This window comes from Engraulis encrasicolus, chromosome 4 (genome assembly GCF_034702125.1).
Source record: "Engraulis encrasicolus isolate BLACKSEA-1 chromosome 4, IST_EnEncr_1.0, whole genome shotgun sequence".
Classification (NCBI taxonomy): Eukaryota; Metazoa; Chordata; class Actinopteri; order Clupeiformes; family Engraulidae; genus Engraulis; species Engraulis encrasicolus.
This window is the reverse complement of record NC_085860.1, coordinates 26,547,785-26,572,827: the sequence shown is the minus strand read 5'-3', so window position 1 is coordinate 26,572,827 and position 25,043 is coordinate 26,547,785. Positions and strand designations below refer to the sequence as shown.

Here is a 25,043-nt window from a genome sequence, read left to right as displayed (position 1 = left end):
TAAACCCACCCAGTAGCCTACCTCATTTCTATCTTTTGATTTATCTTAGAGATGTACACACAATAATGGGAGCGTACCTATGTTCCCCGGGTCCTATGTTCACCGGGTCTTATGTTCCCCTGTCTTTGTATGGTAGGCTAATGGGGAACATAGGACCCTTTTTTCTAAAAAAAGGGTTCTATGTTCCCCGCATTATATGTTTCCGAGTTTTCAAATTGTGCCCTTTCAAAAACCATCCCTAAACCTAACCTGTCAGAAATGCAATGTTTCTGAGTTGTAAATTTGTGCCCTGACCTTACTAACTGACCTAACTAACTGTATCATTGGCCCTGCCCAGATAGCAGATATTTTGGCTTTGTTTTGGCAGATATCTGCAATTTTTGGCCTCCTTTTGGCAAGCCATAAGCTTTTGGCAAAATTTTGGCATGGTTATGGATGACCTTGCCGCCAGTGAATTGGGGCGTTCCTCTGGAAAGCAAAAAAAAACAAGATTTGGCTAAAATATGGGTTGTTTATGGCGTCCCACAACACATTAAAACGCGCGGACTGTGAATGAATGAGTTATGGCCAGGTTATGGCATGTGTCAGGTTAATCTGAACCTCGGGTGGAGAGCGGGACAGCAACGTTCTACATTGGTGCGCTTATGGCAATCCAAAAGACTGCCAAAATCAACTGTCAAGAGAAACTCGTGCTTGCCTCACTTCAGTTTCCCCAGCGCCAGTGTGTGTCAGACTTCAGTTTATGCAGGTAAGTGCAGTTGACACGTTTTTATATTAAATACAACCGCCGATGACTTAAGAGATGAGGCATTTTGTGTTATCGGTTTTCATGTTGATTTCATAGGTCTGTGACCGTCGGTTTCCGTGTTATGCGCTGAAACTTAGATACCCTTTTAACAGGAGCTAAAATACAAACGTCTGTGACACACAACTGTGACATTTAATCTTAGTTGCTACCCTCATACTCAGTAACGGTTGATTAAGTGTTGTTCTGTGGTTGAAATTCACTTTCAGATATCAATGCCAAGGGAATTTCAATCAAAGAACAACAACACTAGCAATCCCAGCTAACTGGCCAACGACAGCTAGCAAAAGCCGGGAGCTAGCTAACTCAGGCATGGAGCATCTTCTACCTATTTGGCACAAAGCAGAGCACTATCTAGCAATATCTGTCTGTCATGGAAAGTGTTGGACTCACTGTAATTCTAGCCTACTAGCGTATTACTGAAGCAATCGAGTGAATCTGCTTTTTTCTACATTGTCTTTTCAGATGTGCTGCTGCTGAAGGCAGTCACCCGGTGGAGGAACTTGTTTTTTGACAGGCATAGCGTATTACTACAGGTTGGTTCCACAATTTATTAACCTCTCTCTCTGGTCTAATCTTCGTTCGTTGTGAAAGTCCTTGCTTTTAATGTAACTGCTTTTAAGTATACGTCTGTATTGGGTAATGCAATGGTCGGTTTGTGTTTAAGCGCTGGCTATTTAACATGATCAGTTGTTAAGGCAGTGTTTATTGTCCAGCTATCAACAACAGGGGGTAAACCGTATACAGAAATGTGGCCCATGTAGGCCTATGTAATCTTGCTCTAACATTTGTAATACCTCAACACAGAGAGTAGCTTACTAGAGGTGTCAAAGGTAAAAGTAGAAGTGAATTCATGGTGAAATGTAAACAAACGCCTGCCACCAGACCAGGATCTCGGAAAAGTCTGAATAAGGGGGAAAAAACACCTCAGATAGGCCTACTGACAAGTAGTGGGAGCATTATTGGCAGAAAGCTTTAACAATGGCACATGATATAACATAGTGACCCGTCTGTTTCACCAGTTATTCTACTGTAGGCACACCCAATGAGATAGATAGCCTACTGCTTTGTTGTTATTGAAAAACCTAAAAGCTAGGTTAAAAAAAACCTCCAATTTGACCAGTACTCTGATCTTAGAATCAGTGGGCTACTTTATTTTTTTGTTTTTAAAAAACCTAATAAAAAGTTAATCACAAAAAAAAGAATCAGTGGGCTACTATATACTCAAGTGCAAGTTGTATGTTTTGGCAGGGTTTTGTTTGATTGATTATTGTTTTTTTTCCTATTCTTTTTCTCCCTTTTACTTTTGACAATTCCGTAGATGGTTGTACAATCTACTGTAGCCTACTACTCATGTCATTTAAAATGTATAAAATATGAAATAACATCTACATTCTCTCTTCAGATGCTGTGCTGCGAACGGACACTGCAGTCACCTGTGGGAGGGGTCAATCAAATCGGATCTCAAAAACAGGTACCAAATTTTAATAACACCCCTCCCCCCTCTCCCGTCTATTACTCTATTAATCAAGTGCATTTGTGCCGCCACTTGGCCAGGACACCCTTGTTAAAAGAGATTTTTAATCTCAACAGGTTTATTTTCCTGGTTAAATAAAGGTTAAATGAAAGAAGAAAAAAAAAATGAATGCCACTGTTTTCAAAGTTACTTTTGCATGTAGTAATTCAATTTGGTTTATCTTTTTATTCTTTCCTAGATGTCGCGAATCTGATCTGATCTACCTACCTCTATGTGGCAATAGAGTACCTGCTTTTACTGGCCAGGGGACCAAGATGAAAACAAGAGGCCTGTACCCAGACATCCAAGCACCCATCAAGTCACCCAGTCCTCCACCACCTGCCGTGCAGCTATACCCATCCATCAAATCCAGCCACTTGCCCACCCTAACCAGTCACAGCATTTGGAGGCAATAAAGTATAATGAAATGTATTTAATTGTCTTGTTTTTTTTTTTCTAGATGCATAAATATTCCAGTTTCATTGTTGAAAATCACGCATTTATTAAATGTGCGATTTTCAACAATAAAACAGGAATATTTAGTGATCCCAAATGTAGCCATAATGGGGCCAAATGTCACTTATTTGTCTTATAAGTTTCTCTGTATACCTGTACTTACATTTTAAGTATACAGGGAAAATTATAAGACAAATAAGTGACATTTGGCCCCATTATGGCTACATTTGGGATCAATTATGGGTACATTATGGCAGTATTTAGGGTCATTTATGGCTGTTCTGGGAGAGTTATGGGTACATTATGGCTGAATTATGGGTACATTATGGCAGTATTTAGGCTCATTTATGGCAGTTCTGGGACAGTTCTGGGTACTTTATGGCTGCATTTTGGCTGAAGGGTGGGGTCTGGAATTCCTTTTGGGGCCTTTAAGGCTGTACGTGGAAATCCCAAATAGGTTTTGGGTGAACTTTGGTCAATGTATGGCTGGGTTTGGTTGGTTTTGGCATGCCAAATTTGGGCCACTTTTGGCCCGGGGACTCAAACCGAAGCCAGCCAAAAGGCCAAGACACAATTTGGCCCAAAACTCTGCCAAAAACATTTTGCTATCTGGGTGACCATCCCTAAACCTAACCTGCCAGGTGCAATAACAACCTGCGCTTTGCCAGTCTACTTGGAAGCAGCAGGGAACATAGGACAAAAGCTAAAACAGCACACACACACACACAAGTTCAAAACATGCTTCCTTGACAACCCCCTTTTACATGAACATGAAAAGGGCAACATGGGTGTATCATTAATGTATATCTAAACAACTCTAGCCTCAACAAAGTAACATTTGTTGCTAGCACGTTAGCATGTATGCTAGCGGCATTTTAAAGCAGAGAAAAGTAGCTAGTTTTTTCCCTCTGGTGTTAGATGCCATACAGTGTGATATTAACTGTAAAGGTTATGGCTAAACGAATTCATAATGAAACAGAGTTCGTTTCTACAGTAAACCAAGCACCCAATGAAGCAGACATTTTGCAACAAACTTGCAAACAAACCATGATTCTTGTTGTTAACCCGTTAGCATAACGCTAACCGTTAGCATAATGCTAACGGCATTAGTAAACCAGACTGCTGGTGTTAACTTCAGATGCCACTGATGTAACTCGAACGGGACATGTTATACACTTAAAAACGAAGTTACATTTATAATAGAGTCAATTTCTAACAAGAAACTAAGCTCCCAACGAACTGAACATAGCTGTGAAGTGGCAGTGGGACCTACCATAACTGTGTGTAGTATGCGAAGTCATTTCAAATCACTATAGCAACCATAAACAATACAACGGTTTTGCTCTCCCCTGTCAATTACGTATTGAAATTATGAAAAAAATGACATGATGGGACTAAAACAATCAACTTACCTTACATAGGACTTTAATTTCACCGACTTCTTGAGCATTTTCTGCAGCGTGGCCCATATTGTCACAATCATTCACTGACATCAGAGCAGTCTCGTAACCCAATGAAATGGGTTACTGGCTGGGTTAACATTATGGGTTAAAACTACCCAACCCGTACCTAACCCAGCGTTTGGGTTACAAAAATAACCCAGCATTTTCAAGAGTGAGCATGCCTTTATTTGTTGAATTGTGAATGAATGAAAGTAAATGATCCCCAAGCTTTATTCTGTGAAGATCCAACTCATACGACTGAATTAAGATGTAGACTATATGCATAATTGAACTAAAATGGGGGCGAATGTGAGGGGCTTGTTGAGAGTCGTGCATGGCAGAACTAGCCTCTCCTACTTTGTCACACCGATTTGCTTTCTATTTGAGTTAGCCATTGACTGATAACCTGCACACACTCATTTGTGGTGTCTAAAATCTTATGGAAATGTCACAATGTATAGGCCAAGACACAGCATAGCTTACCAGTTGCCTAGAGATATCGATGTGGGAGGCATACAAGAATGCATTAAATGTTAAAGTCAGTCGGGGTAGTTGGCCAACAGTGCTTATCTGAAGTTTATAGGCTGAAGTTCCTCTTTACTTCTGCAAGTTTTGATGCACGTTTTGAGGTGTGTGTGTGTGTGTGTGTGTGTGTGTGTGTGTGTGTGTGTGTGTGTGTGTGTGTGTTGTAAATGGTTCAACAGCATGGCTACTGAAGGTTAAAAAAAAAAAGTTCTCTGTGGTATGCAAAGCTGGTCTGGCATAGCTGGATGGCCCACACTCCTCTTCCAAATAAGAGCTGTCAAATGTCATCCAGACCCCAGGCTGATATTATTATACACAAATATGTTTATTCTTTTATGTTCTTCTTTAATGTTAATATATTGGTATATACTGTGTATGTCGGATTGTAGTGACAGCATAGACACACCCATTGAATGTATGTGGTTTGTCCATCTGTGAAATCTGTGAAATACCGATAGGCCTACATACTGTAGTTCTAATCTGCACTTCATGCAGACTATTTCTTAGTATCCATTCATTCAATCAATTGAATTCCTCTGACTGGCTGAAGTGCTGACGATTTAGAAACGATTTAGTAAGTTTAATAAATGGTTGCAAAAGAACTGTTGCGTTAAAATAGTTAGGCTAACTATATTTAATGTAACAGTCCTTTTGCAGCCATTCTAGTAATACATTTGTTTCTCCACATACACTGTGCATTATAAGAATTAAAAGATGTATAAGCACAAGCAAAATACGTTTTAACTCAAACTTTTTATGTCATAACATATGCATGTGCAACCTAACATGCAACATATCCAAAAGTAAGACCAAATGTTCTCTTTTGCTTGTGACTCTGCAGACTCTAACTGAGCATCCATCGCACAAGGACCCGTAAGGACATGAGGACATCTGTTGGCACCAGTTAAGGTAGCTTTAATTCAACACCTGTGACTTCAACAGCAAGAATCCACTCTCTCTGAGCTGAAAGGTTCCAGGGCCAAGACGTCTGCATGTTTTGGAGCTGATGAGTCAGACCTCCGGTACACAGGACACACTGCTTGTTGATGTGGCATCCACAGTCTAGACGGCAAACTGTGGGTGAAAGTAAGGACGACTGCATGGCACAGGACTGACAAGTCGAGTCTAGTCAAGTCAAGCCAAATCAAATTTATTTGAATAGGACTTTGCAAAACAGCAAAGGTTGACCAAAAGAGCTGTACTTTCCAGTGCAAGGAAGGACCAACATTGTACAGGACAGGAGTGGGGAAGTGAGCTATTCAAAGCTGTTTCTTCATATTCATACTCCTCAGTATTTAGAAAGCCAAGAAATTCAAGTTCTTTCACTGTCTCCTCAAACACTTGTACCGGACCTTTGACTGACCACAGCTGTATTGTGCTGCGTCCAATAAACACACAGAATATATGCATGCGTACCTATAGCACTGTGTGTGTCAGCATGGAGCATAGAGCCTCCATGTACTGTGCAGCAGTCCAGTGCAGATACCTCCTCATGTTGCTGAGCATGTGCCTAAGGACTCTGGCCACCACAGACAAGCCGGACCTTCAACAGACACAACCGCAGGCACCGCAGCCGCCACAGGAGTTTGCCCACTCCATCCGGCTGGACGGCGACATCATCCTGGGGGGTCTCTTCCCGGTGCACGCCCGCGGCGAGCCGGGCTCGGGGTCGGCGTGCGGCGAGCTGAAGAAGGAGAAGGGCATCCACCGTCTGGAGGCCATGATGTTCGCCATCGACCTGGTCAACAAGGACCCCGAGCTGCTGCCCAACGTCACGCTGGGCGCCCTCATCCTGGACACGTGCTCGCGGGACACCTACGCCCTGGAGCAGTCGCTGGCCTTCGTGCAGGCGCTCATCGAGAGGGACTCGTCCGACGTGCACTGCGCCAACGGCGAGCCGCCCGTCTTCGCCAAGCCGGACAAGGTCGTCGGGGTGGTAGGCGCCGCCGCCAGCTCCGTGTCCATCATGGTGGCCAACATCCTGCGGCTCTTTGGGGTGAGTTAAGTGTGTGTGCTGGACACAGGGCTGTAAAAAGTAATCGGAGAAGCCTAATGGTGACATGGGTTTTCGGAAAAACCCCAAGGTAGTTTTTGAAGGTTTCTCAGAGAACGTGTGTGCTGGGCTGGTTTGGTTTGAGTAATGAGGGTGGCAGCTGTCGTATAATGTGGAGAGAGGTGGTCTGAGTTGCAAAACTTTTTAAAAAATCCCAGACGAACCTTCCCGTTCCAACTATGCGGAATGCCCTGAAAGTTCCCAGGGGAACGTACACTATAGCTGACTATTGGCTCTTGGAAAATAACCCAAAGTGTTTTTAAAGGTGCACCGTGTAAAACATTTTGTAGTGTATTTCCAAAGTTCATGCTGCCCATTCAGAAATGTTAACTTTTACACAAATACAAACCACCACCATTAAATTCTAAGTATTCATTATGGCTGGGAAAATTGCACTTTTCAAACATGAAAAGGGGGATCTTCTCCATGGTTCGCCATTTTGAATTCCCAAAAATAGATTTTTTTTTTTTAGATGGAAAATGTGCTGCACTTTGGTCATACTAGTAAATACTAGCTTATTATTTACTAAATATTCATGAACAGATCAAATTTGGCAATAGGCCGCACAGTTTCAATGATCAGCATAGTTGCAATACCTACTCTGGCCACCATCCTACACAGTGCACCTTTAAAGGTTCCTCAGAGAGCATACTGTGGCTGTTTTGAGGTGAGTGTGTACTGGGCTGGTTTGGTGAGTGGGGGGTAGCAGCTGTGGCATAATGTGTAGGGAGTTGTGTTGGGTGATAAAAGGAAAATCCCAAAGAACCTTCAGCTCAATGAGTTGTGCTGTGCTGTAAAAATTAAAGGTTCCCCGAAGTACCTTCCATTTGTAATGTGCCCTGGTCTCCTGAAACCTCTTGCTTGAGCAAGGCTTCTATATTAAGTCTAGATTGCCATAGTAGGAGCTGGGCCTATAAAAGTGTAATGGTATTTGGGGTGATCGCACTGTGGTGGGTGTGTGAAATCATCTGGTGTTTTCGGTCAGTGCTCTCTTCACTGAGATCAACTTCAAATGATCACATTTCCACTTTTTGTTGCACCTTTTTGTCATACAGTTCAGGCTCAAGTTCTGGTTCAACATTATTATTTAGTTCAAACCTTTTAATGCGGATAGGATTTCCCAGTCCTGCCCAATCTATTCTCATATGGTACAAGGGTTGGTGGTGTGGTTGTTTATAATAATAAAAGGGTCCACACAATTAGCCCTGAGTAAGCACAGTAAATATTATTTTTATTATTGGCCCTGTTTTAGGCACTATTAATTCTTCATTTGGGGGAAGTGGTCTTGCCTTTATATTGCTCCAATGGTCCTTGCGGAGCCTATAATTACAGGCCTGGTATTCATGCCTCATCCTCATATTGATCCTGACTGACTGAGGCAAGGTGGTACACTTAGTACACGCTCCCCTGACACACAGAGGCCATAGCTGAGAGGGAGAGAGTATGGAGATGTTTGTCTCGTTAATATTTAAACTCTGCTATCTGACAGCCTGAAAACCTTTGCCTTCCGTTCTGTCGTCGCCTGCCTAAGTAGCATCACAGTGAAATTGTATTTTTTCCCCCTCTTTTCTGCGGAGATGCAGTGTGCGGTATTGGTTTTCGCCAGAGGGCAACTGTAATTGAGCTGAACTGTGTTTGGGCTGAGCTCCACAGAGAAATGTTGCGGGGGAAAAGAAGATTACTCTAGGTTGAAAGTGGCTGAGTTATTCAATGTGTCTCTCCTTTGCAACAAAGAAAAGATAAAAGTTGCACAGCTGCAGATTTTGAATTCCCATTGTGACTGAGCTACAGTCAGTGAGCTTTAAGTCTTAACTTCAGCTTGTCTGTGTTTCTGTTTGTCTTCATTTCAGTAAGTCAGCCTGTTTGCAAATCAACCAATCAATCAATCAATCAATCAATCAATCAATCAATCAATCAATCAATCAATCAATCAACTAACTACCCAGCCAATCAATCAGCTATTCCATCGCTCTATCTATCTATCTATCTATCTATCTATCTATCTATCTATCTATCTATCTATCTATCTATCTATCTGTCTGTCTGTCTGTCTGTCTGTCTGTCTGTCTGTCTGTCTGTCTGTCAAATCACTGAGCAGATGATTTGTTTTGGTCAAGGCACGAGTTGTTCCAAAGGACTGAATAGTAGTCTGAGTTGTTTAGCAGCACAGGGCTGTCCCATTCTGCTGGCCACAGAGAGCCACAGAGTCACAGAGCTGTACCGTATGTGCCCAAGGAGGTCTCCTCCCAGCTGTCTCCTGATGCTGATAAGACTGGCAATCCCCTTGTCGCTCCTGTAATTGGTGTTGGAGGGGAAAAAACATGCAATTTCTCCTATTGCTTATCAGCCACCATCAGGGCGGTACTGGCCTTTTGGCATAACAGGCATTTCCCGGTGGGCCCTGCACACTCGTGGGCTCCTATTTTCAGAAATTGGTGAGTCTGTGAACCGGTGAGTCAGTTCTGCTCCACCAATTATGAGGGCCCCCTTTACTGTAAGCCAAAAGTGCCCGGGCCCTATTTCTCCCCCAGACCAAACCTGGCCACCATGGCAGTGGTGAGTTCATCTCCACTCTCTCCACTCCCAAGGTGTCTCATGAAATATTGACCATCTGTCATAGTTGCCAAAATTAGAGGTCTGGTATTGTGGTGGTACACAAACTCAACAGATACAGTAGTACATCTCTGATCGAATTTGTTCTTCCCGTCAATACAAGGAGTTAATTATTCATTTGCTGGAGGATGTTGGGATGCCGCATTGGGGAGCAGAGTACTTCGCTGAGAAGGTTAGATAAAGGTTAGCCTGACGGTTCTATTTGAAATAAAAGTTTTCCAGTTTTCCATTCACACTGAGAGCTTTAATAATATTGGCGCTGCAGTAACTTTTAATGCCATTGTTTGGGTCATCATCATAAACTATGTCACCACTTGAAAAGAGAGTTGGGTAAGCTACAGCTTTGCACAACTTTTCAATGTGTCATTTCAATAAACAAGGTTGTATTCATGTTTATATGACAGCAGCCCAGAACATTAATAATAATACATGAGTTTAATATAGCGTTTTTCATGATACTCAAAGTCGATGGTCACCAACACCAAATACTCGGGGGGAATGGCTACCGCTATACACGTATCTTCAATGATAGGAAATCTCTTGCTTCAGGGATGTCATACCAAGCAGGGTGAGAATGGATTACCATTAGGTATTCTGGCACTTTCTTAATCAAATATATTGACATTTAAAATGTGAAAAGTGTCCAATAGGCCAATACCAACAGCTGTCAATAACTACTCAGTATTTTGTGACAACTAATGCTTTCCTCATACAGGTATACATCTTCCTCTCAAATGGGGATATGGTGACAAGGCAGACAGACAGACAGACAGACAGACAGACAGACCGACCGACACACAGATAGACAGATAGACAGATAATAGATAAATTATCTAAATAGATAGACAGACAGACATCTGTTTATCTCGTTCACATCTGGGCATTTTTTGTGGTTCAGCCTGTGAAGCTGTGGATCACTGTCGTCCTGACATTGGCAGCTTGAATGTGTCGGAGCGAATAGTTAGGTGCTGCTAAATGTGACGTCTGGATTTGCATGCAAAATTAATTATGCCCTCAAGGCACCTATCCCCTGAGTCCCCAGCACAGTGTTACACCCCTACCCCACATCCCCATATCCCCTCCAACACACACACACACACACACACACACACACACACACACACACACACACACACACACACACATATACACATACACACACACACATGCACACACCGACACACACGCTAGCACACACAGTCCAACCCCCCACCCCATCCCACCCCATTTCTTCTGCTAATGAGATCCAAAGCCCTGCTTTAATCGTCTGAGCCACGCCGTGAGATATTACCACAGTTAAATAAGAACCTCCCAACACAGAGACTCACACTCTCCCACTCTCACACTGTCACTCTCTTTCCCTCTCGCTTACTCTCTCTATCGTTCTTTCTTTTCCCCTCTACTAGATTACCTTATTTCTTACTTGGCAAACCACAGCTTCTGTGCATATGCTCTCTCTCTCTCTCTCTCTCTCTCTCTCTCTCTCTCTCTCTCTCTCTCTCTCTCTCTCTCTCTCTCTCTCTCTCTCTCTCTCTCTCTCTCGTGCAGGTTGTTTCACACTCTCTCACTAGATCACTTCCTTTGGCAAACCATAACTTCTGTGTACATATGCTGCACTGTACTGTGATATTCACAGGAGCCTTCCTTTTTTGTTCCTCATTCTTAAGCTGTCTTTATGCAGTTATGTTTTTATTGGATTGGACAGTGGAGAGAGTGACAGTGCTGCGAGAGAGAGGGGTGGGGGGAGAAAGAACGAAAGAAAGAAAGTGAGACAGAGAGAGAGAGACCGAGAAAGAGATGGAGGGTTTTAGTCTGTGTGTTGGAAGGTTCTTATTTAAATGTGGTAATATCTCATTGAGAGAGAGAGAGAGAGAGAGAGAGAGAGAGAGAGAGAGAGAGAGACAGAGAGAGAGTGAGTTGGAGTCAGAATTGGATCAGAAAGTGACTAGGTTAGGTCAAACTCAAACCCAGGTCCCCAAGGTGTAGGCTACACTACAGTATGGACCTCGTAAGCCTTCTATCCAACCCCCCCACCCCACCTCACCCCCTCTCCCCTGTTGCTTTATTATGTTATAGTGGCTCCCCAGACAGATGTAGACAACAGTATGGACCTCTTCGCCTTACCTACCTGCCATCCCCACTTCACCCCCACCTCACCCCCTCCTCACCCCCACCTCACCCCCTCTCCCCTGTTGCTTCATTTTGTTATAGCAGCTCCACAAACAGACACTATGACACTTCGCCTCTATAAGAACTGCCATAATGACGTGATAAGCCATTGTGTTGTCCATACAGAAACTATTCACCAGTCGTCTGTGGTGCCATCAGCGGCAGTGACAGCTCTCACAAAAGCCTGCGCAGGTCACGTCACATTCCCCGTCAAGTCACCATGGCAGCCTTAAGTCTCCTCTCGCAACACTTTCTGCCAGCGCAGCAGAATAATAGTGGAAGTACTGTATGTAAACTAGCAAGCAGGCTGGCAGATAGGATAGGCAGTTATTCTTTGTAACACCCCCGGCCCCATTTCTCTATCTCTCTCTCTCTCTCTCCCACACACACACGCACGCATGCATGCACGCACACACAAACGATACACACACACACACACACACACACACACACACACACACACACACACACACACACACACACACACACACACACACACACACACACACAGGACAGGTAAATTGGAGGCTGCTGAAGAGAGATGTGTCAAAATGAGAGACTGTGTCAGTACCATGCAGCATTTCATTATACACACACACACACACACACACACACACACACACACACACACACACACACACACACACACACACACACACACACACATAGACACACAATTACATACAGTGGTGTGTGTGTGTGTGTGTGTGTGTGTGTGTGTGTGTGTGTGTGTGTGTGTGTGTGTGTGTGTGTGTGTGTGTGTGGGCATAGAATGAAATACTGCACTGTACCAACACACTCTCTCATTTTGACAGAATCCATCACACACACACACACACACACACACACACACACACACACACACACACACACACACACACACACACACACACACCATCCTACTGTGTGTGTGTGTGTGTCAGCTGGAGTTGAATACATGCATTGTGTTGTGTTGTGTTCTGCTCTCTTCTAATCTGTTCTGAAGTATTTCTGTACTTTCTAAGTCTTTCTTTTATATATTTGTGTTTTGAAACCACTCAAGTGGTAGCACAGTTGGAGAAAGAACAGTTGGAGAACACACATCCATAAGACAATTGATGATTTGTTTTATTATATACATATTTTGAAATATTTTTTTAGTATCTATAACAGAACAGCGAGATATTGGACAGGAAATGAGTGGGGAGAGAGAGATGGGGAAGGTTCCGGGCCGGAATCGAACCTGGGTCACCGGCATAGCAGCTCAATGTTAGAGGCAAGGTAGGGCCCATTTAAGATTTTTAGTAAGCACACAAGCCATCAGGAAGGTTGATCAGCTGATTTTGGAACTCAACAGTGTTGAGAGGCAGTCAGGCACGGAGGGAGGGGAGCCGCCAGAGGCGAAAGAGTTAATTGTCCCTGGCCCAGGGAGATGACTGGCCCCGAATAGGGTATAATTGCATTGTATGCATCGTATTGAGACAGGAGGCCTTTCAGATGACTTTGTCCCAGGTCCAGCCAAAACTGCCAGAGGCCCTGGAATAGGTCTACAACATGGTGGAATTTCTCTACCTTTGTGTTCAATAGTCTACACCTCACACTATCATTGTTTCTGGCACTGTTACTTAGTCCAATATAGACATGCGCACACAGCACAAAATAACAGACGCCCATGGAAAAGATGCCTACCATATGGTCCAGCAGATTTGTCAACAAACAGTTTTAAACATCAGTGTGCTAGCAGCCTCCCATAGAAAAGGTTTTTCATCATTGTTTATTCTGAATATTTTCTTAGATTGACAGGCTAAAGAAGCAGCAGCAGCCCCACTCCACGCTTAAGCTGTTTGTGCTCTCAGCCAACTTTTAACAGCCATCACAAAGCTGTAGCCCTATGCTTTGTTGATGCTGCATTGAAATCCTCTGCGGTCCGCCACCGCCACGTCTTACCCCCCATTCGGAATTCTGCTTCCCAGAACTCTTGTTCTTTGGTGCGTTTTTTTGTTTTTTTTTAAGTCAGTGTTTTACTTTGTTGTTTTGTTCACCATGCACAGGTAAGAGGTGACAATGGAGAACGTTTTAAAAGGCAAATATAATTTACTCAATGGCATAAACAAAACCAAATCAAAGGCATGAAAAAAAGCTCTGGAGATTTTCGAGAGCTAGAAAAACAATGAAGCGTACAGTACGCCTTCAAGGCACAAAGCTCAAGTGAGTTTAAAAAAGCATGATAGAGGTGTACTGATGACATGGACCAATTGGGAGTGGACGACAGAACATAACACATATTACTCTTAGCTGATCCTTTTATCCAAACTGAAATTGAATTATTCATGTGCAGGTTATTGGTTATAGTCCCTGCAGCAATTTGCATGTAGGTGCCTTTCTCAATGTCTTGGTACTTCAACCAAGGCTGGAGTTTGAAATCCTCCCTCTTTTAGTCCTTTCCTAATGGTTCACTTGTGAGTGACACAAGAATTGAACTTAATGAAGCAAAATTAACTAGTTGTAACTACTCTAGGCCAGAGAGACATTCATTATGACACACTTCTTCGTGAAACACTCCTCGACTTTCCACTCTTTGTTACCTAGGCAACAGCCATTCATGATCGAGCCATTCAACCAACTCACATGTGCATTTTGGCACACACAGGATGCACAGGTCAGATAAAATAGGCGATTTGACGACTAGAGCATACCAAATAAACATGATAGTGAATAGGGTTAAAGGTTGAGAGTTAGGGGTCATGGGGTTATTTACTATACTATACCATATACATCTCCCTTGAGGGAAATGAGAGCTGATGTTAAGGGAAAGTTGCTGCATTACAGTAGGTGTATGAAGGACTAGGGCGATAGAGCTATGCCATAGAACTGTATTGCGGTAATAGTTTTCTTGGTGTGCAGGGTGAATAGATTTAATCAAGTCAAGTCAAGTCGGCTTTATTGTCAATATCTTCACATGCACTGGTCATACAAAGAATTGAAGTTACGTCTCTTACCTTCCCATTGCAGACATAGACATACTTTAGGTATAGACATAGACAGTATAGACATAGACAGTACACATACAGTACAGTACACCTAGAGTACTCATACAATACACAGACAGACATTTAAAGTGCAAGACTGGGCAACCAGAAGACATACAGAGAACATATGTTGAAAAGAGGTATTGTTGTGCAATTTCAATAGTGTCCTAGTGTGACAATAATGGAAACAAGTCAACCACATATGTGAAGCATTGCTCGATGATTGCAAATGCATGAAAGTAGTGAATAGGGTTAAGGGTGAAATGCTTATTTGCGTCACCCGTGGGTGACGTTGCTGCATTAGCAGTATAAGGGTCAGAGCTATGGAATAGGTTACTATAATTACAGTTTTAATTATGTAGAAAACTGTCACAGATGTAAAGCATCACAGGCGTCACAGGTCAGCTTCTTCATTGCCCCACTCAGCCAGTTGTCCACGTTGTAGTTGTAGTAGTAGTAGCTTTATTGTCGCCCATGGGGAACATTTCTTCTAGTGAAAGGAGCGTAAGACATGAAAACAAACACAATACAGTTAGATTACCAAAGCACCCCAAACAACACATTCTCCCGTTATTCTCTTGGTATTATAGTTATTGATGTAGTAAAGGGATCTTAATATGGTAAAAGAGTCACAGGAAAGGTAAGGTAGCTGCTTCCTTGCCCTTTCCTGTCCCTCTAATTGAGAAGCAAAGAGACCTAGCTGATGTACAGTATATAGTACGTACCGGTACATCATAAACATACATGCAGGCTTTAACATTGACAAATGACATTTTTAATGACATCCAGTATTTACAAGTACAGGTACATTAATTCAGAAGTCTATATTTATTCATTATTTGGATCTGTCATTTCTTGGCCTTACACAGTTCTGAGTCGGACTTTGATTTAATGGAAATATCGCACTTGTGCACAGATGATCAAACATGACCTTAACATCCCCGTCTTCAAACGGAGTCTCATCAAATATTCATTGGCTGAAAATAGCTAATGTGAGAGAGGGATGTCTCTTCCCATTGCTGACTGAGGAACAGTGAAGGCTTCACCATCCCCTGCTATACCAGTGGTTCCCAAACCCAACCCTTTTTTTAATTAACGCCCCCTGGGCCTCATCATACAAGTAAGCCTCCCAATGCTCTCTTGACCTCATCATACGCCTGCCAATGTCCCCCTCAGTATTAAGAAATAAAATAGATTAATGCCCCCCAATGGCAGCTTTGTACCGCCCCCTCTCAGCTGTATCTTTTTCAACGCCCCCCCGGGCTACCCAATGCCCCCTGGGTGACTGTAGAGCCCCCGTTGAGAAACACTTTGCTATACCTACCAAATTGGTGATGGTGTGTGTGTGTGTGTGTGTGTGTGTGTGTGTGTGTGTGTGTGTGTGTGTGTGCGCGTGTGCGTGCACGTGCACACGCGTGCATGTGAGCATGTGTTCGTTCGTGTGCGTGTGTGCGTGCGTGTGCGCTTGCGTGCGTATGTGTGTGCGTGTGCATCCCAGTGCAGGCCTCATCCAAGGTTATTAATAATGCATAATGGATTTTAGCTACCTATGAAATTCCCTTTCACAGGATTAGTAAAATGAGAGCCCTCTTGCGCCCCCCTATACGAGTAGAATGTCAGAAAGCTACATTGTTCAAGCCGAAGCATAAATCTCAGGACCCATACTTCTGACAAACCCTATTTTGGATTTTGTTTTGAGTTCATAAAAAACAAAAAAAAACATCCTTCATATTTCCAGAGATATTGCATCATTGGAAGATTAGAATATAGAAGAAGAGAGTATATTATTGGCAATGGGCTCAGTTCCAGAACACTGATCATCATCTTGTTTGCCGTTCCAGTTCAATATCTTCAAGGTGAAGGGTTTGTTCAGTCATCTGACTTGGGCATTGATAGAAGACAAACAGATTGGTCTTATTCAGACCCACACACCACCCATTCAAGCATTCATATTGACAAGCATGCACCTATGAGAAAACATGCACTTATGATATTACTGGCCGATCTATGAAAAGAAATAGTGCAAAAAAAAACCCCTCAACCTTTCATGCAATAATTGGAAATTCCTCTGTCTCTGTAAACTGCTCTCTCTCTCTCTCTCTCTCTCTCTCTCTCTCTCTCTCTCTCTCTCTCTCTCTCTCTCTCTCTCTCTCTCTCTCTCTCTCTCTCTCTCTCTCTCTCTTTCCTTTTCATCAAATGCCATTCATGTTAGAGAGACACAACCCTTTGAATTGAAGCTTGTAATGTCACTTGACCTTGATCTGGTCTAACATTACAAATAAATAACAGAATAATAACTTGCATATAGAAATCATCAGAGGTGTGTGTGCGTCTCTCTCTCTCTCTCTCTCTCTCTCTCTCTCTCTCTCTCTCTCTCTCTCTCTCTCTCTCTCTCTCTCTCTCTCTCTGTGTGTGTGTGTGTTTGTGTTTGAGTGATTGATTGAGTTGGTGCACAGCTGTGTCTATGCTCATTCCAGGGGCCAAGGAAAGAGGTGTTCATTTGTGTGTGTGTGTGTGTGTGTGTGTGTGTGTGTGTGTGTGTGTGTGTGTGTGTGTGTGTGTGTGTGTGTGTGTGTGTGTGTGTGTGTGTGTGTGTGTGCGCGTGTGCATGTGCAGGTGAATATGTACGTATGTACTGTATGTGTGTCACATCATGTGTGCAGGTCTGGGCGTGTGTGCATGCACATGTGCTGTGTGTGTGCGTGCGTGCGCGTGTGTGTTCGTGCGTGCATGTGTGTGTGCTTGCGCGTGTGTGCGTGTGTTTGAATGTGTGTGCCTTCTTCAAGTGAGTGTGTGTGCCGAGCTTAAAGCTAATGAGGGTCAGAATGACACACCGCAGGCTGTGTCTCTGGGTGAGCAAGGGCAGTGGCGTGGCCCCGTCCCGGCCGCCAGCAGAGATGAAAAGCCCACCTAAGTCCCTGGCTGACAGCTCAGCAGCCTGCACCCGCCTGCCCGCCTCCCGTGCCAGCCCACAGGAGAGGAGACATTCTCATTTAGATATGACTTTCAGTGACACTTTCAGATTTAATATCGGCTAGATCTTCTTTTTGTCTATCCTTCTGCCCTGTGTGTGCATGTGTGCACGCGCGAGCGTGCAAGACCGTGTCTTTGTCAAGTATTGCACGTGTGTGTGTGTGTGTGTGTGTGTGTGTGTGTGTGTGTGTGTGTGTGTGTGTGTGTGTGTGTGTGTGTGTGTGTGTGCGCGCGCGCACGTGTATGTGCGTATGTGGAAAGCATGGCATATATGTTGTGTGTGTGTGTGTGTGCACATGTGTATGAAGGCCACATATGTGGACAGCATGGCATATACTGTATGTCGTGTGCGTGTGTGTGTGTGTCCGCTGTAACCGTGATAATATACGGTGGTAGTTAAAATATAAATCAGTGATATAGGGCATGGTAATGGCATTCCAAGATGGGCTTTTATGTTGAAGCATTTCCTTTGTGACAGACACACTGCGGCAAGTACACATGGAAGACACATGGACCAGCGGTGGGCAATGCTATTGGCTAACAGCAACGGGGGGTTCAGGAAGCGGCCCAATGTCAGGGCAGACAGAGCCTGAAGGGAAAAGAGGTGCCGCTTAAGTGAGCGCCAGTTTTTTGTCCTTCACCTGACTGGCACAAGTGTTTGGGTGTTCATCAATGCATACGACCGTCATGCAGTCTAAGAAACACTGGAGGCTGCCCACAGACATGAGATCAATTGTAGAAGAGAGGATAGGAGAGGAAGTGAGGAGAGAAGAGAGGGGAGAAGAGAAGAAGTGAGGAGAGAAGAGAGGAAGAGAAGAGAGAAAGAGCGGAGGGGAGAAGAGAGGAAGTTAAGAGAGGAGAGGTGAGAAGTTAGGAGAGGAGAGGAGGAGAGAAGAGAGGGGAGAAGAGAGGAAGTGAGGAGAGAAGAGAGGGGTTAAGAGAGGAGAGGAAGAGAGGAGAGGAGGAGACTGGTCCTTGATTGATCCAGTGTTCTTCTGTTCCTTGTTCCAGCAGCACTGCTGGCTACAGTGATGCCACAGAGGCACAAAGGAACAGCTCTCAGCCCCCTCCAGCAGAGATTTTTAATAAGAAATGGAGACACAGATGAACTCTGATTTAATGACAAGAAGAAGATGAGGGATCTTCAGAAATTGACAGCAAGGATATCATGGGAAGATATTGTTTTTTTTATAAAGATGTTAAAAGCAAAGTTATTAATGTGTTTGTTTACACATCTTACACGTCCTCTAATTTTCATCCTGTGTATAGCAAACAAATATGAGCGTATCTGCAGCACTTGCTGTCTAGAATCCTACTACTCATGACTGGGGTGAAAAATCAGGACAGGCATTTTTAGCCAAAACCGGTCCACCAGCCTTTGAGCCAATGAGGCTTTTGACAAAAACGGAGCTATTGACTTTTGACAAAATCATATAATCTGAGCTATTTTGACCCTAACAGCCAAAATGCTTCATTAATATCTGATATATAGAAGAGGCCAAAAGATAGCCAGGCCAAAATCAGCAACAGTCCACCAGGAAAATGCCCTGTATGCCATATGGCCAATCCAGCCATGCTACCACTGTAGTGATGGACAAGACTGTCTTGCATGACAAAACTCTGCACCGCAAGAGTTGCCAGTTGGAGTTCTACTTAATTGCGCTGTTATTTTACGTGATGCAGCCTTTCGAAATGCCAGCCAAATGCCACAGGTATCCCTTGAGATGAACCTGGGAACCTTTTTTTTTTTTTGATTAAAGCACAGTAATATAAATTGAAAAACATTAATAGAAACCGCTCAAAATACTTTAAGGGGATTTGCTCATTTCCAATTCCTTGGTTATTAAGTTCTTCCTGGACACCAAGATGTGTTATGTTTCTCTGGGGCATATAGCTTTCAGTGAAAAGTGTTAGAAGAATGGCAGTAAAGACGTCAGTGTGAAAGATTTTCCTTTATCACCCTTATAAATAAAGCAGTGGCCTGAAGCTCACACATCCATCTTAAAGGTCTCTCGGCTGAATAACATGCGGCGAATCAATTAAGTCCTCAAAGTTTGTGTCGGTATTAGGATGTATTTAACAGTCACGTGGGATTTAAGGACACATGCCTGAAATGGCACATTCATTAACACATTTACACATTAATTAACACGGTCCTGGGTTTGCAGATTTCAAATTGATCCCTTTTTTCCTTCCCATTTGCTCTTGCATAGTTGGTGTCAGGGCCGCTGACAGCTTTGACTGGGCCCGGGACAAAGACATCTGAAAGGGCCCCAAACTCAATACATACAATGTAATGAGGATCAAATTCTGGGCACCCTCTCTCCCTGGGCCCGGGACAAGTGACCCCTTTGCCCCCCCCTTGTCAGCTTCCCTGGTTGTTTTTTTCTTCCCATCTACTCTTGCATAGTGTGGTGTGGAGGCAGGCTGAGGAGGACCACTGCTGTGAAATGCATAAAACATTCAGACAGGCCCTCCAGCTATGGATTACACTGTTTTAAGGAGCAGGTCATACTCACTGGAGAAAAAATGGTGGAGGCGTGTTACCTTAAATGAGTTAAGTAAACGTACATTTATTTTTCAGTGTGACTTTCTTCAATTTATGTGAATGCATTGCTTTCTTAAGTCTGCTTTTATTTACGTTCCCTTGACGTTCATATTTAACCCAATAAGACACGACCCTAATTACAAATTGGCTGTTGATGTTAGGTTGGTAGGCTGTTAGGTTGGTAGATGTGTTTAAGTTAGAGGAAAGCCTATTCGTGGCTTTGACCAGTAGCATACAGAGGCATTTGATGCACACAGGTTAAGCCCACCCTCGGTTAAGTATGAGCACACCTTGGCCCGACAAGAACTTTGTATTCGTGATAGTCTAGGAAACAGAGAACAGCTCTCAATCACATCATGCACAAAGTTCCTCGGGGAATGTTTAGAGGTTCCCCACACTGTAAAAATAAAAGTTCCTCAAAGAAGTTTTGGAGGGCCCTGCCGTGGCCTATAGGTAGGGCACTGGGTTACTACGCCGGCAACCTAGGTCATTTGCCGATCCCTCCACGTCTCTCTCTCCCCACTCATTTCCTCTCTCTGCTCCACTGTTCTGTCAAAAATAAAGCAAAAAAAGCCCTTTCTAAAAAAGAGTTTTGGAGGTTCTTCAGTTTGCCACTGTTTGATGGACCTCTTAAATCTCTCTGACGAACCGTAAGATAAACTCTTGAAATCACCTTCCTCTGAGACATTCAGTGGAAACTGAAGTTTTTTATTAACTTTTCATTTTTACAGTGTGGGACAGCCTTCAATCACATCGTCATTATGGACTATGCCATGGTGTCCTCTTTTGAGACTGCCTCAGTAAGGAGTAGTTGGGGTAGAACTATTCAGATGATGACACATTAAGTATAGAGAGTCTCAGAGATGAACATCCCTGAGCTGACAGTGCTTCTCTACCATTAATGAGACACCATGTCCATCAGCTGTCACAATGCCTTCTTCTCTTTACTGTAACTCATAATTACCCCCTCATTGTTCTGAGATGTTTCTGCTGTATGTAGTTAGCAAAACGGGTTCTCTTGAGTTATTTTTCTTCCCTCGAGACCTCGTTCATTCTGTGAATGTTTGGTAATATCAAACATAATCCTTGCTGGTGCACATTGATCCGTAATTGTGTGTGTTTTTTTTTTAATTATGTGGTTTAAATCCAGGTATTTCAAGGCTGAAGAAGTCATTATTGTTAGAAAGCTTTTCTTGCATCATACCATTTCTACAGTGCCAGGTGCCATTAGAGGTGTAGTAAAGAGCTATTGCGTCTTCGGCCTCAATAGACCTCAGTAGACCTCTGTGTTTGAAATGTCAGGTTATTAAGGATGTCTTATTGAAGTAGATGAGAAGTGTGTGTGTGTGTGTGTGTGTGTGTGTGTGTGTGTGTGTGTGTGTGTGTGTGTGTGTGTGTGTGTGTGTGTGTGTGTGTGTGTGTGTGTGTGTTTGTGTGTGTTTGTGACTACCCCTGATGCATGCCTGCTATTATGTCCTTGAGGATCCCTCAAAAATTTCATTGCAGGGGGGTACCCTTCAATGGGTTATTCCTCAGATTTGAATTTGATTGAATTTCTCTAATTTGCTCAAATGTGACAGAGATGAAGGCAGGAGAGAGAGGAACATGTTCTGATTAGGATATTCATGTGCATTAATGTTCACCTGAAATGTTCACCTTTAAAATACTATTGAGGCCCTACCGTTGGCTTAACGGTAGGGCACTCGTCTGCTATGCAGCCAGCCCGAATCCTTTGTCGACCCTTCCCCATCTCTCTTTCCCAAACCTTTCCTGTCTCTCTCTCAAACTGTCCTGTCCCGAATAAAGTCTAAAACACCTCAATTTGAAAATTGACGTCATTGTGGCTTTTTGGTACTAGCATAGCAAAAGAATTAACTTCTACAGCTATGTGTCAGTCCCTGCTTGATTTGCCTGATGGCTAAGCGTTCCCCTTGATGACCATTCCTTTGATGAGCATTCCTTTGATGAGCACATAGCCTACCCATGGCCCTACCTGCTACCCTTTTCAGCTCTGCAAAGTTAAACTAAAAAGTCAGCATAAATGGGCGTTCCTCAGTGCTACAGCTGCCTTTACTTTGCCTGGTCAAATTAGCCTTTTCCAATGCGATGTCAGAAAAGTAGTGGGGTGTAAGTGAACGTCTACGTGTATGCCACCGGATTCCACTTTTTCTGCTTCAATAATGCATTAACTAGATGAAGGCATAACTTATGACATCACGTGAAAAAGGCCAATTGAGAAGCGATCAGGCCCACTAGTTTGGAGGGGTGAACTTTGTTGAAGATTGAAATGTGCGTCCACCCTCCCTCGTACTTTCCCCATTCGCTGATTGGCCAGTTGCCTTGCAACAAGAATAGTGTCTTCACAGAACACCCAACCCAGACGTAACGTACAGGAAAATGCAATGTAAATTGACTGTAGTTTATGGATGGTAATGCAAGGCTAGTCTTCACTGCTGTTACTAGGCCTACGTGCATTTTTTTTTGTGTGGTCACACAATTGTTCATCGGTAATGACGTCCTTGGAGATAGAGTAAAGTGAAGTGAAAGTGAAAGCCCAACTGGGAAACTCCAACTCCCATTGTCATTGCGACACAGCACTCCACAGCACACAAGTGTTCACTGCACACAAAGAAATTGCATTTATGCTTCACCCGTGCAAGGGGGCAGCCCCCAATGGCGCCCCAAGGGAGCAGTGTGGCGGCACGGTACCATGCTCAGGGTACCTCGGTCATGGAGGAGGATGGGGGAGAGCACTGGTTAATTACTCCCCCCACCAACCTGGCGGGTCGGGAGTCGAACCATCAACCTTTGAGATACAAGTCTGACGTCCTAACCACTTACCCATGACTGCCCATAAACTGATGTGACCTCTGAAGAATCTGAGGCAAGATGTTTACCTTCACAAGCTGTTTACATTCGCCGTCTTTAATGGCCAGTGGGAGGGTAGGAGTATTGACTTATTAACAGATGTGTCAATCCACACTTTATAAAACCCTGCCAGACACAGCTGCTTCATCCAACCATTTTCTGAGCAGGCTAATCTATCTGACCATACAAGTCGTCAGCCTGACAGGTCTAGATCGCCCAATTAAAGTCACCAAGGGGTAAGTGCACACAGGCATGGGGAAATTACTACTGCCTGTTTTCCCCTTTCAGTTTGATCTCCAACACTGCTCATTAAGATTTGTGGTCAGGCCTAGGTCAGAAAAATAAATAAACACACTCACAGAGAAAATATATACCAGATATTGAATGAGGATGTGCTAATCTGGCCCTACCGTACCTAAAGGTACTCATTTGCAATGCGGCTGACCCGGGTTCGATTTCCGGCCTGGGTCCTTTGCCGGCCCTTCCCCATCTCTCTCTCCCCACTCGCTTCCTGTCACCATCTTACTATACTGTCACAAATAAAGTCAAAAAGACCCCCACATTTTTTTTTTTACAATTAAAAAAAATATATATGTGCTAATCTGTTTTATGTGATATAATGGCTCTGTAAAGGTCAATGCGGTTCTCTTCGACGTTTTAATTATAGCTTCTGATAAATATATACAATAGAGCCTTGTATGAGATTATACCGCAGACAGGCGTTTGAACAAAGTGAACGCAACATAGCCTACCAAGACGGTTTCCGCCTAGCTTCTTTCTACACCTCCAACAACACATTGCGGAGACTGTCAAAGTCTGATAACAGAAGGAGATAAAATGTGTCGTGATACACTGTAGCACGTCGAGACCACCTGAGAGTGGGAAGCTGAAAATAATGTAGAAGTGGTAATCAGGCCCGTCGACAGGGGGGGACAAAGGGGTATGTTGTCCCGGGCCCAGGGAGATATGGGGCCCATAATTGGGTCCCCATTACATTGCATGCATTGGATAGGGGGCCCTTTCAGATGACTTTGTCCTGGGCCAAGCAAAAGCTGTCAGCAGCCCTGGTGGTAATTCTCAGCTCAGCTCTGTGAGGATGTGTGGGAGTGTCAGTGCAGACGCCTTAACGCTGCTGCCTCTTTATTTCCATGTACAGCTGTGCATGCATTTAAAACTACAGCTTTTAGTAAACTGTGGTCTGGCTCTCATCTTACAAGAATGTTGGGGTATTGGTCTAGTGCTGAATTCTAGAACGTTTTTACTTCAAGGGTTACATTTTCACTGATTGGTAGTAGGATTTGTTCATTAGTTTGTTCTTTTACCCAACAGCCTAACTCAAAAAAACTGAATTTAGTTCAATTAATTTTTCCAGACAGCGTAGAACTGACACATTTTTGGGAGAGATGCATGGGAAATTAGTGAACTTAGAATTGCTGAGTTTTTGGCATTGTTCTAAAACAAGTTAACTCTACTGAACATTGCAGTAGAGGGCATTCATGGGTAAGTGGTTAGGGCGTCAGACTTGTTGCCCAAAGGTTGCCAATTGGACTTCCGACCTGTTGGTGTGGGAAGTAATTAACCAGTACTCTCCCCCATCCTCCTCCATGACTAAGATACCCTGAGCATACCGTCTCGTCACACTGCTCCCTTTCGGGCACCATTGAGGGCTGCCTCCTTGCATTAGGGATGGCACAAACCGCACCGAAAACCGAAACCGTACAATTCACATACATACCGAACCGTGTAATCTGTCGCAAACCGCAATTCATGTACTGCCCAGAAAAATGTCAAATTCAACTTGCGCATCATCACTTTATAACTGCAGTTATATAAATATTGTTTAATATTCCCAGTACACCATTTATCATGAGCTAAAAAAAAGAACCGTAGAGAACCGAAAACCGTGACCTTGACACCATGATATGAATCTAACCGTGAATTTTGTGAAACGTACCACCCCTACCTTGCATGGGTGAGGCATACATGTAATTTTGTTGTGTGCAGTGTGCACTTATGTGCTTTAATGTGCTGTGTCACAATGAGTTGGAGTTTCCAAATTGGGCTTTC

General features: G+C 43.6%; 1 protein-coding gene across 1 annotated transcript in view; it reads left to right on the top strand.

Annotated features, from left to right (window-relative positions):
- The first annotated feature begins 6,141 nt into the window (after positions 1-6,141).
- grm8b (glutamate receptor, metabotropic 8b) overlaps positions 6,142-25,043 on the top strand; it is a 73,695-nt gene continuing 54,793 nt past the window's right edge. Inside the window, exon 1 of the mRNA XM_063197017.1 lies at positions 6,142-6,740. Coding sequence (XP_063053087.1) covers positions 6,153-6,740 — 588 coding nt within the window. The 5' untranslated portion in view covers positions 6,142-6,152. The remainder of the gene's footprint in view (positions 6,741-25,043) is intronic.